Here is a 16,020-nt window from a genome sequence, read left to right on the forward strand (position 1 = left end):
TAAGATGAGAGAAGTAATATCGTTCTCAATTATTCCCACAACCATATTTTCCTTTGCCTTGAACAGTTCCTTGCATTCGATACTCAGCTTCTGTTGGGAAACAGGAAGCACTCTATAAGTCCAGAGGAGCACATCCACGGTGCACTGAGCCTCTACATGGACATTGTCTACATCTTCACCTTCCTGCTACAACTTGTGGGCACACGGGAATGATCGATTCATAACCCTTGTGTGGAAACATTGTAGTGCATCTCCATCACACTTGTGTATATAACCTTTGACTCGTACCTACCTATTCCCTAACTGTGTGACTGGATGCTTCTCTCCCTTTATTGATCCAACAAGATCTTCATATATTATTGTAGTATCCCACTCCCCTCCCTGCCCCACTTTCTCCTCATCAGCTTTGCAAAACCTCAAAAAAAAAAAAAATTGGTTCCATTTGCTTCACATTTGGGAACCAAAACTGGAGCAGTCTTGTGTGAACAATTGTACTTGTTTTTCCCAACTCATCTTTCCCAGCAATAGATCAATAACATGCAGTGTGGTCCAAGTTTCAGGAGATCCTATTCTCTTCATCTTTTGTATTCTACCTAAGCCACTTTCATTTGATGGGGGCTTCAGGAGTGGGCATTATAGTGAAACAAACTCTACACTTTGTGCCTTCATACTGTGCCTTCTTAAAGAAGTTCATCAACTGCTTGTACTATTGCTGTTAAACCTTCATTCCTCCCCTACCGCCAACCAACAAGACAGTCAAGTTTCGCAATATCCACATCTACAAATCACTTGTGATGCTACAGGCACGTGCATTTGCACAGCTCTCAAGTAGGGAGTCCGTATGCGTTTTGGTGAATGTACTCGTCCGGATCGAATAAAAGCCTCCATGTAATCATAATTATGGCCACAAAGGGTTAAACCCATTTTCCTTGTAGCCTAGTTATGTTTCGTTTTGACGATTTTAAATGGTGTTTGTTTTTTCCATTGCATTATCTGAAACATCTTGGAAGGGATTTTATTTCAGAACTGATCTGTGGTTCATGATTTCACTGAAATAGATCAAGTTGGGATGCATCTGTTAAAAAGGTTGATGCTCATGATTGGAATGCAGAAAGAAATGCATGAACTTACCGTTAACGGGTCGAGGCAGAAAAAGGGGAAACTTAGTACTTTAATGCAGTTCTTTTACCTAAAATTCTGCTACTCTAACTTAGCCCTGCAGCATGTTTGAGGGTAAATGTTTCTTCAGCTCAGCCTTGTGTAACACGTTGAGCATTAAATTGCTGTTTGTGAAGTGCCGTGGCTTTCTCTCCTGCTTGACTGGCTAAAGTGAAAGTATTCCCTTGGCCTGCTGCTGAGGCTAGGTTGTTTGTTGTAATTACCAGTTTGTGTGAAGTGTTAAATTGAAATCCATGCATCTCCATAGCATCCAATCAGTTTGATCGTCCACTTTTCTAGGATGTGTGTGGTGTGTGTGTGTGTGTGACCTGGGTAAAGCGAGTGCCAATTCCAGCTTTGTCTACTCGTGCCAATGTGTGCTGTAAGTGCTTCAACTCCTGTATTGACTGTTGATGTAATAAATTTATTCGGGTTAAATAACTTTGTCCGTTTATTTTCATGTTCACTTTGCACATTATGTACACTCAAAATACAAGTTGAACATTGCCTTTGTGCTTCATTTTAGCTGTAATGACATTTGCAGTGCATAACCTTCATTTGTTAAACCATGTGTAAACAGACCTGTAATGGTGACCACACCCTTAAACACAGCAAGTTATTCACCTATTGGGGTATGGAACTGTAGGTTACATTTGGGGGTTGTCGGTACTTGTATATTAGGGTATTACTCATTGTACAGTCACTTCCTCGTACAACTAGTTTATGATCTTGTAACCTTTTCAGAATTTAAGATATCTGTTGTACCAATGACATGGAAAACCCCAGCAGACATGTAAAAATGAATGGTTTAGTTCAGCAAAGGAACTGCCATGGAGGTAGGGGGGGGTATACTTTTGAGATGAACGATACATGTCCCATGTATTAGTTTGCTACTTTGATTTCAAATTATTTTATGAATTTACCATTGATCGATTTAACTTTGCTTCTGTCCTAAAGTGGAATGTCTGATTTGTAGTTGGCTGGCAAAGATTATATTTTTACCAAACAGTAAGAATGTGAGTTTCAGGTGACTTAATTTTTTTTCTATAGTTAAGTACCATTAATCATATGCTTGATGCATCAAAGTAGCTTATTGTAGGCAAATTAAATGAGTAAACATAGCATTTTCATCAAGCATTTCGATTAGTTATTCAAAGTTTATTCTTCACAATTTGAACGAGGGGCTGGGCTCGGGTGGAGGAACCGATTCGTCTTTAATGGCCACAATTGCATACATCCATGTTCTTGTGGGATGGGTGCAAAGTTTTTTTTTTTTTTTTTTTTTTTTACCCAAGTGTTTCATGAACATGCCTGACAGGGCAGGAAATTGGAATTTGTTCAGGGTTCTGGCAATAGCTCAGACTCTTCGAAGCACAGAATGGGACCCACTTGCCCCCAACTAATGCTGGCAGAGAGGACAGCATGCACACTGATGAATCACCCTGCCTGTGAAACGGGTAGGGATCAAAACCCAAGCCAGACAGGTTAGGTGCATGTGTGTGCATACCTGAGTCCAATAGAGGAACTGATTCTATTACATAAATGAATTTGAAAGATAAATTAAGGAGATGTACATATTTATAAGGAAGGGTCAAATTTTGTTGTATAGGTGGCCCTTAAGTGATGAGATGGAAAGTTTTTGTTGGAACATCCTGGTTTCAAGAATGGCAGCAATGTAGAGATTCAGGAACTAAAGGTCAAAACTAAGTTTTACAACATATTCATTTTTCAGCTTATATACTTAGCACAGTCGATTTGAACAAAGTAACATACATTTCAAGCTTTGGTTCCAATAAACATGGTGGTTGGTATGGAACAGCAGCAGAACGTCCAACTTGATGCGCTATTGAATCATAAGGATATTTACTGTAATCTGAGAATAGTAGGTCAATGCTGGTTGTGTTGGCAGTAGGTTTTTCAGCCAAGCTTCTGTTGTATGAACCTTTTGTTTGGGCAGTTTAGTATTTTTGCATCGCATGATTGACAATTGAGCAGGGCCTATACATATTACAGGCATCCACTGACTGAACAGTCTGAGGAAGTACTGGTTACAAGAAGCACCATTGAAATAATCAAATCGCAAAGCAGCCAAATTGAATGTTACTTAGTCATTAGAAATTCAGGGGATTGATAAAACCAGCATGTGTTCCCCAAGAGTTTGGTTTGTTTTTATTTGTAGCATCATCAAACTCTCCAGTCTAAAAATTGAGCTGTTGCCCAATCGTCTTTCGAAGCTCAAGGCAACTCGCACCAAGTTGACAATCCTCCCGGTTTATACACGCACCATTATTCCAGTTGTTTTGCACAATGCCATAAACTGGACCAGAGCAACAGCCCATAACAATGAACAAATAACAGCTTGCTTTGCTGCTGAGGAATGTTCCTATTTCACAACAAATGCCAAGAATCACAAAATAGCACATGTGTTGAATGCCAGCCAGGTCTTCATAAATTCCTCAATATACTTACACAGCTCGACTGATTCATACGAGTCAAGCCCTCCACAACTTGGTTACCATCTTGTTCACATGGTTAGGAAAGGCAGGCACCCTGCACCCACTCCCCCTTCATGCCATGCCATTTTTGCTGCTGGACGCCATGTGTTCGTTTCAGGTTGGTAACACTCAACCGAGCTGAGATTGGCGAGCCCGTCATAACCCCCAAGAGCAAATAGCCAGCCAGAGCAGCCCACGAGAGCGACACGGCTGCGTCGCACAGCCATGCACGCCAGTCGTGTCCATTTGTCGGAACATGTGTCGTAGGCTTCTGCAGTGGACAGAAAAGCTGAACCCGTGTAACCGCCAACTACATAAAGTCTCCCCCTGAGGGCTGCTGCGCTGTGCCGGCACCTCCTTTGCTGCATTATGGCAACGCTGTGCCAGCTCTCGGTATGTGGGTTGTAATATTCCACCTGAGAGATAAGGCCAGGACTTTTCAGAACAGGAAAGCCATGGGTTTATAACAAAGGAAAATGAAAATTGTAAAATTTTTGGAATGAATATGGATGGTGCTATAAAGGAAAACATGGCAGCATTATGCATCAGACACACACAAACTTATTCACTTTCTTTTTACCATTTCCTCAATATTAATTACATTATTATCCCACAGTTTTTGAAAAAAAAAAACCGAGAGGATGGTGTAAAATGTTCTATATATCTGTCCACCCATTGATCATGCTATCTCCTCCAAACAGTTGAGCAGAAATTCACTAAACTTTGAAGTTATGATCAGCACATGATGAAGGTGAAGAGGAGTATTTATTTATTTATTTTTGTATACCTTGTCGAGGCACGTATGAGAGCTAACAACGCACAGCAAGGGGAGCATGAGACAAGAGGGGTGGGAGTGGGAAGGACAAAACAGTGGGGAACAGAGACATTAGGAGATCTGTGGAAGGGAGAGGGATGGGGTGGGGAACACAGGGTATACAAGATGGACATTACAGGGACTTTCAGGAAGGAAAGCAGGGAATTTGAAGGAGGTGGGTTTGGGGTGGATTAACGGGGGTTGAAAAGATTGAGGATTTGGATGGGTGAAGATAAGAGGTGGTGGTGAACAGCTGTTTTGAAGGACTGGAGGGAAGAATGGGATTGAACAGAGTGAGGGAGTTTATTCCAAAGGTGGGAAAAAAGAGGAATGAAAGAGTGAAGGTGAGCAGCGATTCGTGATTTTGGTAGTTTTACCAGAAGGGGGTTGTTGGTGGACCTTGAGCGCCCTGCGGAAAGATGGTGGGAACATATTGCAGAGCGGGGGGGGGGGGGTGGGCGAGACTGAAGAGGAGACACTGTACAAGAGAGAAAGATCACCGACCTGCCTGCAGTGAGAGTAAGAGGCCCAAAGACTCAGCCTCATAGTGGGAGACGCCAATAATCCGAAATGCCTTGGTTTCCACAGCGTGAAGCCGAGAAAGGTGGGAGGCAGGAGCACCAACCCAGAGGGGAGAGCAGTACTCTATCAGGCGGCCGACAAAAGCTTTGTATGTGGTCAGGAGCTCAGGTGGGCTGAGGAAGGACTTTGCACGACGAAGGATTCCCAGTCAGCGACTGCCTTTGGAGGCCAGGTTGGAAATGTGGCTTTCCCAGGAAAGATCATGGCAGATAGTGAGACCCAGAAGCTTGAAAGAAAGGACTTCTTCCAGAGGATTGTTGAGAAAGTAGATGGGGGGGGGGTTCTAAACGGTCCTTTCGGAGAGACAAAGTGAGTGAGATTTGTCCGGATTGAAAGACATATTCCACGTGTTGGACCAGTTTGTGATTTTATCCAGATCTGCAGAGAGCGAAGAAGCTGCTGCAAGCCGGTCTGAGGGATGACATGGTACGGCAGAGGGTGGAGTCATCAGCAAAGAGATAAAGAGGATTTTCCAGAGTCGGAGAGATCATTGATGAAAACCAGAAAAAGAGCAGGGCCCAGAACGCTGCCTTGAGGAACTCCAGCCGGGACAAGAAGAGGGGATGAAAGAACTCCACTAAGTTCTTTTTTGCAGCTTATATACTTTGACTGCGACACTAGGGGGCCACACGTTGACTGCGACAGGAGAGGAAGTCTGCAAGCCATGAGTAGAGATGGCCTTGGATACTATAGGAAGAGAGTTTGGTGAGCAGGGCAGGGTGCCAGACCGTGTCAAAAACATGTGATATGGCTCTGATTTCATGTCTGGCATTGAGGATCTCCATCCATTGTTGGGAGAGCAGAAGCAGCATATCCAGGGTAGAGTGACCTGGACTGAAACCAAATTGATGATCGGAAATCAGGCCATTGGAGAAGAGGAAGGATTTAATGTCTGAAGCGATGATGGATTCCATCACCTTGCTGCTGATTGGGAGAAGGCTCATTGGTCTGTAGTTGCAGGGATCTGTTTTTGCACCTTTTTTATGCAGGGCAGTAATGTTTGCTTTGTGTTTTTTGGTGTATTTTGGCCCCATCCCCATGGGACCCCCTGGGGCACGGTAAAAAGATCAAATACCAAAAATGCAATGACGGGAACATTTTAAAAATGAAACTCTATATGCAAACAACATTGGGGGATGCATGGAATATGTTACGATTCTTTTTTTTTTAATTTGACCCCTGACTCATGCCCCAGGTGGTGGGGACTTATGGCCACAAGGGTCTAAATGGGGTGGGGGGAATAAATCTTATCTCAAACTTTGATTTCAGCTCACTCCTCGTGGAACCTTTTCCCACCTTTCAACATTGCTATAGGTGGGAAGTGGGTATTTGCAATGGCACACCATCGATTTTGTTGTACTTGTCTGTCAGACACTTACCCAAATTGCTCCTCCCCTCTTTACAAACGACATATTCAAGTTTATTTCAACTATACCCTAGGCTCCATGAATGATCGATTACCCCTCCCCAATCCCATTCCCAAACAACTAAGGAAATTATCAGTTATCAGAATGATTACCCAGATCTTGTGGCCTACAGCAGGTGTGTATGATTTTTACACCACCAGATGCGTATTTTTTTTAGCAGTGAGAACATATGGCCTGAAAGAAACGTAACCTAATGTTGGCTTGGCGGTTAGGGTGGTAGCTTGGGATCCTGGGGTCCTGGGTTCAAGCCCCGTTGTCCACTGAATTAACACCAGGGGGTTGACTCAGCCTGTCATCCTTCCAAGGTCGGTGAAATGAGTACCAGTGTTGCAGCTAAAAGTCTGCACATGAAGGGGAGGGGTATTGACGGATTGATTAAATCTGGTGTTGGTGTTGTGCAGGCATGATGGGCCCAATGCCCTGCCCTCCCCCCCCCCCCCCCCCGGAAGAGCAAACTACAAGGTGATCGTGCTTGTTTATTTTCTGCATGTTTTGTCTATTGAAATTATTCTAGATGAGCATACAAATAAGATTGGAAAAGCAAACTGTCGATATGGATCCCTCGACACCTCTTCCAACTCACACCAAGCTCACCGTGTTGAAGATTTGCAACCCATCATGTCCACCGGTCACATAGATCCTGCCCTCAAAAACGGTCACACCAGCAGCACTCCGGTTTGCAGACATGGGTGTTGCCATTTCCCACCTGAAGGGGCAGCCATAAAAGAGGGAACACACTACAATTACTGTATTAGCATTATCAGAAAACATCACAAGTGAAGTCAATGCACGTCATGATCAGCTGTGAGGAGCACAAATCGATTGGAATGTTGTCAGACCTTTTCGTCTTCGGGTCGTAGTACTCCACCGATGAGAGCGATGAAATGCCATCGAAACCCCCACACACATAGATCTTTCCATCGAGTACAGCGGTTCCCATGGCACTGCACCATGAAAGAACACATCCTGTTTATTGCTCATCATGGTGGTATGCAATAAATTGATACAATATTCTCCAAAACAATCTCTCAAACAAATACATAAGGTTACATTCCAACAACCAAAAAAATTAAATAAATGTGGTTACAAACAGAAGACAAGTGTCAACAATCATGATGAACCAGACAGATGTCCTGGAGAGGATCACCAAGACTTGTTTTCCATTTCTAAAGCCAAAAGCAGGATGAGAAAGAAGCGTTTCCTTTGAAGTTGTTTCACTGAATCTGGAGGAAGTAAAGGCCAGTTCTTCCGAGGCAGAGTTTATTTTGTGTCCTTCGGCATGCTGAACTATATGGCAAGATGCCTGGTCAAACTACGTCTTTTTGGACAAGCCACCAGTTTTCAAATTCTTTGGATCCACCATTGTTGGGATGGGCTTGACCAAAGATCTACGAATTGTGGTAAAATTACAGTGGACTGGGTGAAAACGTGGAAGAACCGTGCAGATGTCATTGTCATGCCAATGTTAAAACTGAGACTTCGACAGTTGGCTTTGATCGCTATCAATAATTAAATAAAGAAATGAATCTCATTCTTGCCATTTCTATTTCATCGTGTCACTGTAAGCCACTCTATTTCATGCCCAGTTTATCCGCACCATGTCACTGCATGGTAGAATCTCGGAACAATGCCTCGAGAGGGCCCATTTGGAGATCATCGACCAAAATGATGAATCCACTTCAAATGCCAACATCTACAATGTATTTTTATTGCTTCATTCCACTTGAATGACTCACCGAGAGACAAATACGTGAATAATAAGAAAAAGTCAACTTGATAATGAAGCAGCTACATGCTGCACACATAATGAATGAACAAATGAATGAATGACCAGCCCAGGCTGCTGACCTGCGTTTGCTGTTCATGCAGGTGGTGGGCATCCATGTGTCGGCCTCAGGGTCATACACCTCTGTGCTAGCGAGCCGCTCCTTGCCATCATACCCTCCAATGGCATACAGGCGGCCGTGCAGAACCGCGACACCGACACGACTGCGGGGAGTACTCATGGGCCTACAGGCTTGCCATCTATTGGTCAAAGGACTGTACACTTCCACCATGGTGATGGAATCTCCTGTATGGCCATAAGGTCAGAGGATTATCACATTACCCCCAACTTCCTCCTCCCACCCACCCCCCCAAAAAGTGTGACGTCACAGCAGCATAATCGCATAACAGTAATACACAATATGTCGCTCTTCCTGGAAATAAAATTGTTGTAAAACAAATATACAAACTAAAGCAGACGGAACACCAAACAAAACACGATGTACATCGACATGAAAGTAAGCCTGGTGTTGGATTAGCGGTTATGGTGGCTGGCTTGGGATCTTAGGGTCCTGAATTTGAGCCCCTGTCAGTCGTTGAATTAACACCAGGTGGGGTTGACTCAGCCTGTCATCCTTACGAGGTCAGCAAAATGAGTACCAGTGTACTGGTAATAGGGGCATTGCATCAGCGGCACAGCCGCACCCTCAGCAATGATGCCACACGCAGTCTTGTACTGCATACGAAGGAGGAGGAGGAGGAGGGGGAAGTGGAGGAAGAGGAGGACGTGAAAGTAAAGTGTGCAGAGGATGAAGAGACAATGACTCAGAGGTTTGTGGAGCTACTATTTACAATCAGTTTTGGGGAATCTGCATGCAATATATTTTTATAGTCTCACCCCAAAGGGGTTGCGAAGCTATTGTGGTGTGTGTGTGTGTATGTGTGTGTATGTGTGTGTATGTGTGTGTATGTGTGTGTATGTGTGTGTATGTGTGTGTAGGTATGTGTGTATGTATGTGTATGTATGTGTGCATGTATGTGTGTGTATCTGTGTATGTATGTGTGTGTGTATGTAAGTGTGTGTGTGTGTGTGTGTGTGTGTGTGTGTGTGTGTGTGTGTGTGTGTGTGTGTGTGTGTGTGTGTGTGTGTGTGTGTGTGTGTGTGTGTGTGTGTGTGTGTGTGTGTGTCTGTATGTGTCTGTGGTCATCTCCATATAGGGGTTTCAGAAAGTGGAACAGAGCCCTCCCAGGTCTCGAAGTATCCACATCCATATGAGTGTGTGTTTGGGTATGTGCAAGTTGCTGTTGTCTGTGCGCTCCACATGTGGGTGGGTTTCAGGAGGTGAAACACAGGCCTACCACCTCTTAAAGTATCCACCGCCGTGTGTCTGTGTGTCTGTGTGTCTGTGTGTCTGTATGATGCAAGTTGCTGTTGTCTGCTATCTCCAGGATATCTCCAGCTTCCAGGAACTTCTCACTTCATTTTTGAGGTGATGGTATTTGGTCATTTTCCTGATTTCTGCATCGTTTAGTGCAAAATCACTGGTATCAACACCTCACTTAGCAATGCCTTCTTCTTTCTCTTTTGTACCCAAGTATGATATCTGGTCACAATGCTTTGTTTTCGATGTTCATGCTCGATGGCATCATTAGGTGGTACTTCCATGTTTTCAGTCCATGCTTTTGGTTAATGCTCCCTCAAATTTTCTAGAACTGGGATATCAAAAGTTTTTGCAGATGTGCCTGTGGTTAACATTACAAACTCTGTTGTGTCATTGGATGTACAGCTGTTCTGATATGAGATTTTTTTATTTGCCTGTGTTCGGTCATTGAGCATAACATATCACTTTCTTTGCTAATGCCACCTCCACCCCTCACCTCACCTATCTCCTTTTTTTTTCCTCCTCCCTCCCCACTCTCTGTCGATCTGTCCCCTCCTCACTCCCCCCTCTGAATAAAATGCAGCATTCGCCTCCCACACCATTCATTCTCTCTATCTCTATCTCTATCTCTATCTCTATGTTTTGTGAGGTATTGCTCTACCCACCTCCACCCCCCCTCATAGCTTCCCCTTCTTCACCCACTCACTTCCCCTCCCTCCTCTCCCCTCCCCTCCCTTCGCTCCGTCCTCTCTATCCCCCCCTCCCTCTCTCTCTCTTCACCCCCTCCCTGGAAAGCTGACAATCAATTTAGTTGGTTGGAAAGCCAATTGTAGATTTACTTGGAATAGAAATTTGTGCGCGTTTAATCAAAAAATGCCTGTTTTAAAAGTTCGTATCCTTCCAAAAGGCCAAGGAACAAGCGGGATTTGGAGTTTAACGTAGTGGTTCCAACGGTACCATTTTTAGCTCACCTGGACTTCAGTCCAGGGAGCTTATGCGATCGAGCAGTGTCCGTAGGTGAGTCAGTCAGTCAGGAAACACTTCAGTCATAATCGCTTGAACCAAACACACAATTTTGATGAAACTTGGCCACAATTTTCATATCTGATGCATAACGAAGGTGTACTGACCACATCAAAATCTGTGCTCATTAAGGGGGTCTATGGGTCGATGGAATTTTATAAGAGTAAAATTACCCCCGTGCTGGAGTGACGGTCATCTCTGCGAGAAAATATATAGCCTCCTGAAGGTAGGGCAGTTTTTGCAAACTTTGAAGTCACGTGACACGAAAAAGAAAGCGAATATCGAAAATCCGGCCTGACAAAATTTAGATATTTATTGTCCCATAGATTCATATGCCACAATCAAATTCAAGATCGCTTGAGAAATGGCAGAGGAGATAGAATTTGAAAATCGTCATTTTCGTAACAGACAGACGGACGGACGGATCGAAGGACATCTACACCCATATTATTAGGTCATGCTCGAAGAGATGACCTAAAAAGGAAGGAGCACAAAAACAACTCCATCCATGACGACAGCAACAAGCACAAGTACGTGTCATAAAAGATCCTTTTTCGTGCGTTTTACGTCATTTTACATTTTCAATGCCACTCAGAGATAAACCTGCAATATGTTCGTGAAGCACAACATGCTGTCTTTTGGTTATCAAGTTTGTCCATTACAAAACAAGCAACAGGTAGGTATGACTAGTTTGTCCATAAATGTCAGTGTTCTTCATATTCCAAACCTCATTCATACATACATATATTATACATCTGCTCTGCTCCAATCATACATCAGCTCCATTATATACACAGTGCCTATAAAATGACGACACAACCTTTCAAAATTTTCACCTTTTCTTGCCTTATAGCCTGGAATTAAATTGCATTAAATCACCATTATTTACACATCGTAACCCATAACTTCCAAGTGAAAAACAAATTCTACAAATTTCAGAAAACCAATAAAAAAATACAAAACTAGAATATCTTGGTTGGAAAAGTGTTCACCCCCCTGAGTAAATACTTGGTGGAATCACCTTTGATAGCAATTACAGCTGTGAGTCTGTTGGGATAGGTCTCTACCAACTTTGCACACCTTGATTGGACAATAATTTCCCATTCTTCTGCACAAAACTGTTTATGCCCAGTGAAGTTGTGTGGGGAGCAATAATGGACAGCAATCTTCAAATCATGCCACAGATCTTTGATTGAATTTAGGTCAGGGTTCTGAGTGGACCACTCAAGGACATTTATCTTTTTGTTTCTTAGCCACTCCAGTGTAGCTTTGGCTTTGGCTTTGTGCTTCAAGTCGTTGTCATGATGAAAGGTGAACTTCCGTCCCAATTTCAGCTTTCTCTCAGACGGCAGCAAGTTTTCCTCTCGGATTTTTCTGTATTTTTCTCCATCCATTTTCCCTTCTACCCTGGCAAGTGCCCCAGTCCCTTCTGATGAGAAACATCCCCACAACATGATGATGATTGCTGCCACTACCATGCCTCACAGTCGGGATGGTATTCTTTGGGTGATGTGCTATGTTTGGTTTGCACCAAATGTAACGTTTTCCATTTAGGCCAAAAAGTTCCATCTTGGTTTCGTCAGACCACAAAACATTTTGCCACATGGCTTCAGAATCTCCAGAGTGGTTTCTTGCATACCTCAAACAGGACTTAAGGTGAGCTTTTTTGAGTAATGGCTTCCTTCTTGCCACCCTATGGTACAGGCCAGACTTGTGGAGTGCTTGGGATAGTATCACATGTACACAGTGATCAGTCTTTCCCATAAAGGCATGTGGCTCTTTCAAAGTTGTGATTAGCCTCTTGGTGGCCTCTCTGATCAGTCTCCTCCTTGCTTTGTCATCCAGTTTGGAGGGACGGCCTGATCTAGGCAGGGTCTTGGTGGTACCATACGCCTTCCACTTCTTAATGATTGCCTTGACTGTGCTCCACAGGATAGTCAAGGCCTTTGAAATATTTTATACCCATCCCCTTATTGCCTTTCCACAACTTTCCCAGAGGTCTTTTGAAAGCTCCTTGGTGCTCATAGTTGAGTCTTTGCTGTGAAATGCACTACCCAGCAGAGGAAACTTACAGGAACAGCTGATTTATTCTGAAATAATCGAAATCACTGCAGCTTAACACAGGTGGAGGCCAATTAACTAAGTGTGTGATTTTGAAGTTGATTGGTTACACACGAACAAATTTACAATTGAAGTTATTAGGGGGGATGGAGCCTTACCCAACCAATATATTCTAGTTCTGTATTTTTAATTAATTTTCTGAAGTGTGTAGAATTTGTTTTTCACTTGCAAGTTGTAGGTTATGATGTGTAAGAAAAGTGGAAAAGTCTGATTTAATGCCATAAAGCAACAAAAGTTGAAAATTCTGAAAGGGGGTGTAGACTTTCTGTAGGCACCACTGCACATACATACACGAGTTATTATCCAATAGAAACCGTTCTTCAAAGACTGTCAGAAATCTAATTATTGATCCCAAATAAACTTGGTGATGCCTAAATGCTTTTCAAGTCATGCGGAAGTTAGCAAAGTTCCTCATACCACGTCTATTTATAGGTGGACAATACCTCCTGTTACACACCCACCTGCTGAGTTCAGCCCACCAACTGCAAAGATGAGTCCTGCGAGAGAGGTACAGCAGCGCTGACGAGTCTTGTATGCTGCAAGGGCTGGCCGGTCATCAGGGACTAAATGGTAATCCTTTGCCTCATCAACTAGGTCTCTACATGTAGAAATGCATTAAAGTGGATTTGGGGGGGGAGAAATAGTAATAATGTATGAAAATAAAATCATTCACAAGCACAAGGGGCAAAGCTCATAGCTAATCAAGCATTTACCTGCAGCGGTGGCAAGATTTGACCAGCTCATTCTGCTGGACACGGTCGGCAAGGAAATGCGGATGGCACAGCGGCAGACGCACACAAGACAGCACATCAGCCAATAGTGGGACCCGCAGTGAGTGGTCATGGCAAACCCAGTACAACCCAGCCTCAAACACCTGAGAACAACATACATGAACAAAAGAAGCTATTTGGAATACATTGCAGATCCTACCTTCATTCCTTGTTAATACTAATAAAAGGTGGTGCTTCAAATTTGACCTGGACTGTGTGTTTAGACTTCTAATTAAGCTTGTAATATATTGGAACTTGTCAGGGTCTTGAAACATCATGGTCGCACCAGGACCCCTCCGCACCCCACCCCCTCCTAAGATTAAAACAAAACTACCCGTTTGGTCAAATTGAGTGCGTGAGCGGTCATTGGGCCGTCATATTCACACATGAATCCACAGTGGTTTCTTCAACTGGTCTTTCCACCAAGAAAGCAAAGCAAGAAGGCAGGCTCATTAACTGGGCCAAACAATTTAATATCAATTCCATGAACAAATTATAAAACTCACATGAGGAATAAAACTGTCAGAAGATCAATGAAGGACAGACATAGAACAAACGAATAACTCAACACTCCCCTCTCGCCACAAATCTACAACCAGAGGAAAGAAAAGTTAAAAGGGGAAAAAGCAAAATTTGATGAACAGGAGAAATGAAAGAAACACCACTCCATGTTGGCAGGAAAAATGACGTAGCCTCCTGCTCGTGAGTTGAGTGCTCCAGCCTGGAAGGTTATCAGTAGGGCAATTTTTTGCAACTTCTGCAACTTTTTTCCACGGCATTCCCATGTCGTGAAACACAAACATATCGCTTTCTTTTTGCCTGAGGATGCAGTGGGAGGGAGTTATAAGCGCAACTTTTTTGCAACTTTTCCTCGTTAGTGCAACTTTGCAACTTTTCCATTATAAGCGCAACTTCCGGCGTTGATCACACTTGAGTGGCTAAATCTGCTGACTTACTGTCATGTGTTGCTGTGGTGTTCCTGTTTGCTATCAAGTTGTTATATCTTACCTCCTTTTCCTTAAATATCGAGTTTAATCTCTATTATAGGGTTATCAGCTTTACTTGCCAATTATGCCCAAGGAAGCTGCTTCGTCTATTGCAAAAGTACGAGCCTATGAAGCAGAATTTCCAACTGCGTTCATAGTAACTTCTGGGAGCAGTTTGTTCTGCAAGTTAAGTTCTACAGTCATGTGCCACGAACGACGGTCCAGTGTTCTGAAAAATCGCGACAGTACAAAACACATGACGGCCAAGGATGCTGAAAAAATCAACCCCGACAGACATCGCTGCTAGCTGAGAAAGTGAGCAAGGGACAAGAATTTGTTGATCACGTAGTTACGAGCTTTCTCTCAGCAGATATACCTCTCCGCAAACTCAATAATCCGGAGGTGAAGTCACTATTTCAATTCATGGGCTACAATGCACTGTCAGAGTCCTGTTGCCGATCGCAAGTGGCATCAATGACAGAGAAAGAAACATTGCGGATCCAGAACTTGCTCAAGAAGAACATATTCATCATCATTGATGAAGCAGAGGTGGCAGGTGCAAAGTACATTAACACTCCCGTAGGCAATGTCGAATCACCAGAAAAGACTTTCCTGCTGCACTGCAAGCAGCTTCCAGTCTCAGTCAACTCACAGACAGTAATACATGAAGTGGATGATGCCATCAAAATGCTACAGTCTGATTGGTGGAAAGAGAGAGAGAGATGGAGAGAGAGATGGAGAGAGAGGTGGAGAGAGAGGTGGAGAGAGAGGTGGAGAGAGAGGTGGAGAGAGAGGTGGAGAGAGAGGTGGAGAGAGAGGTGGAGAGAGAGGTGGATAGAGAGGTGGAGAGAGAGGTGGAGAGAGAGGTGGAGAGAGAGGAGAGACAGAGAGAAAGAGAGAAAGAGAGAAAGAGAGAAAGAGAGAAAGAGAGAAAGAGAGACAGAGAAAGAGAGACAGAGAAAGAGAGACAGAGAAAGAGAGACAGAGAGAAAGAGAGAAAGAGAGAGAGAGAGAGAGAGAGATAGAGAGAGAGACACAGAGAGAGAGAGAGAGAGAGAGAGAGAGAGAGAGAGAGAGAGAGAGAGAGAGAGAGAGAGAGAGAGAATACTCAACCATGTCTTGACTTGGAACAGGCCGCAACTATTTCTTCACAATAAAGTTGTTGTTTTCACTTTCCTCACTCATATTATTGAATACCTCTTCATCATAGCAACACAATTTGGACATATTTGACATTTCAGGCATCTTCAGGAGGTAAAATTAACGTACACGTCCCATCGACCGAGCTGTGCGATGGCTGGTGGTGCCTTGCTGGCTGAAAATGTTGTGCAACTTCATTTTTAGATGACATCGCTTTGTTTAACATCATCTATCCATCACTTCGACATTCAGACATTGAAAATTTTTTTTTTTAATCCTCCATCGATCTCATGTTCGGAGTTCCTGTTCCGAGTTCCTTCATGTTGGCTTGAGCTGTGAAAAGTGTGTGCCGACATTT

The 16,020-nt window shown here is 43.5% G+C and overlaps 2 protein-coding genes and 1 long non-coding RNA gene across 5 annotated transcripts in view; 2 read left to right on the plus strand and 1 right to left on the minus strand.

Annotated features, from left to right (window-relative positions):
* LOC147028024 (protein lifeguard 2-like) overlaps nucleotides 1-1,599 on the plus strand; it is a 24,271-nt gene extending 22,672 nt beyond the window's left edge. For all 3 annotated transcript variants that reach the window (XM_085877952.1, XM_085877950.1, XM_085877951.1), the window contains exon 12: nucleotides 67-1,599. In XM_085877952.1, coding sequence (XP_085734078.1) covers nucleotides 67-213 — 147 coding nt within the window. In that variant the 3' untranslated portion in view covers nucleotides 214-1,599. The remainder of the gene's footprint in view (nucleotides 1-66) is intronic.
* The window catches only part of KLHL18 (kelch like family member 18), a 26,493-nt gene continuing 12,069 nt past the window's right edge, over nucleotides 1,597-16,020 (minus strand). Inside the window, exons 5-10 of the mRNA XM_085877949.1 lie at nucleotides 13,480-13,640; nucleotides 13,228-13,364; nucleotides 8,325-8,547; nucleotides 7,316-7,420; nucleotides 7,071-7,182; nucleotides 1,597-4,069 (exon numbers count right to left, since the gene is read on the minus strand). Coding sequence (XP_085734075.1) covers nucleotides 3,683-4,069; nucleotides 7,071-7,182; nucleotides 7,316-7,420; nucleotides 8,325-8,547; nucleotides 13,228-13,364; nucleotides 13,480-13,640 — 1,125 coding nt within the window. The 3' untranslated portion in view covers nucleotides 1,597-3,682. The remainder of the gene's footprint in view (nucleotides 4,070-7,070; nucleotides 7,183-7,315; nucleotides 7,421-8,324; nucleotides 8,548-13,227; nucleotides 13,365-13,479; nucleotides 13,641-16,020) is intronic.
* LOC147028026 (uncharacterized) lies at nucleotides 8,447-13,305 on the plus strand. The gene is made up of 3 exons (XR_015057388.1): nucleotides 8,447-8,562; nucleotides 11,054-11,175; nucleotides 13,199-13,305. It is a non-coding gene; the product is annotated as an uncharacterized LOC147028026 (long non-coding RNA).

This window comes from Eptatretus burgeri, chromosome 4 (genome assembly GCF_056783735.1).
Source record: "Eptatretus burgeri isolate ZD-2024b chromosome 4, Ebu_testis_v1, whole genome shotgun sequence".
In the NCBI taxonomy this organism is placed as follows: domain Eukaryota; kingdom Metazoa; phylum Chordata; class Myxini; order Myxiniformes; family Myxinidae; genus Eptatretus; species Eptatretus burgeri.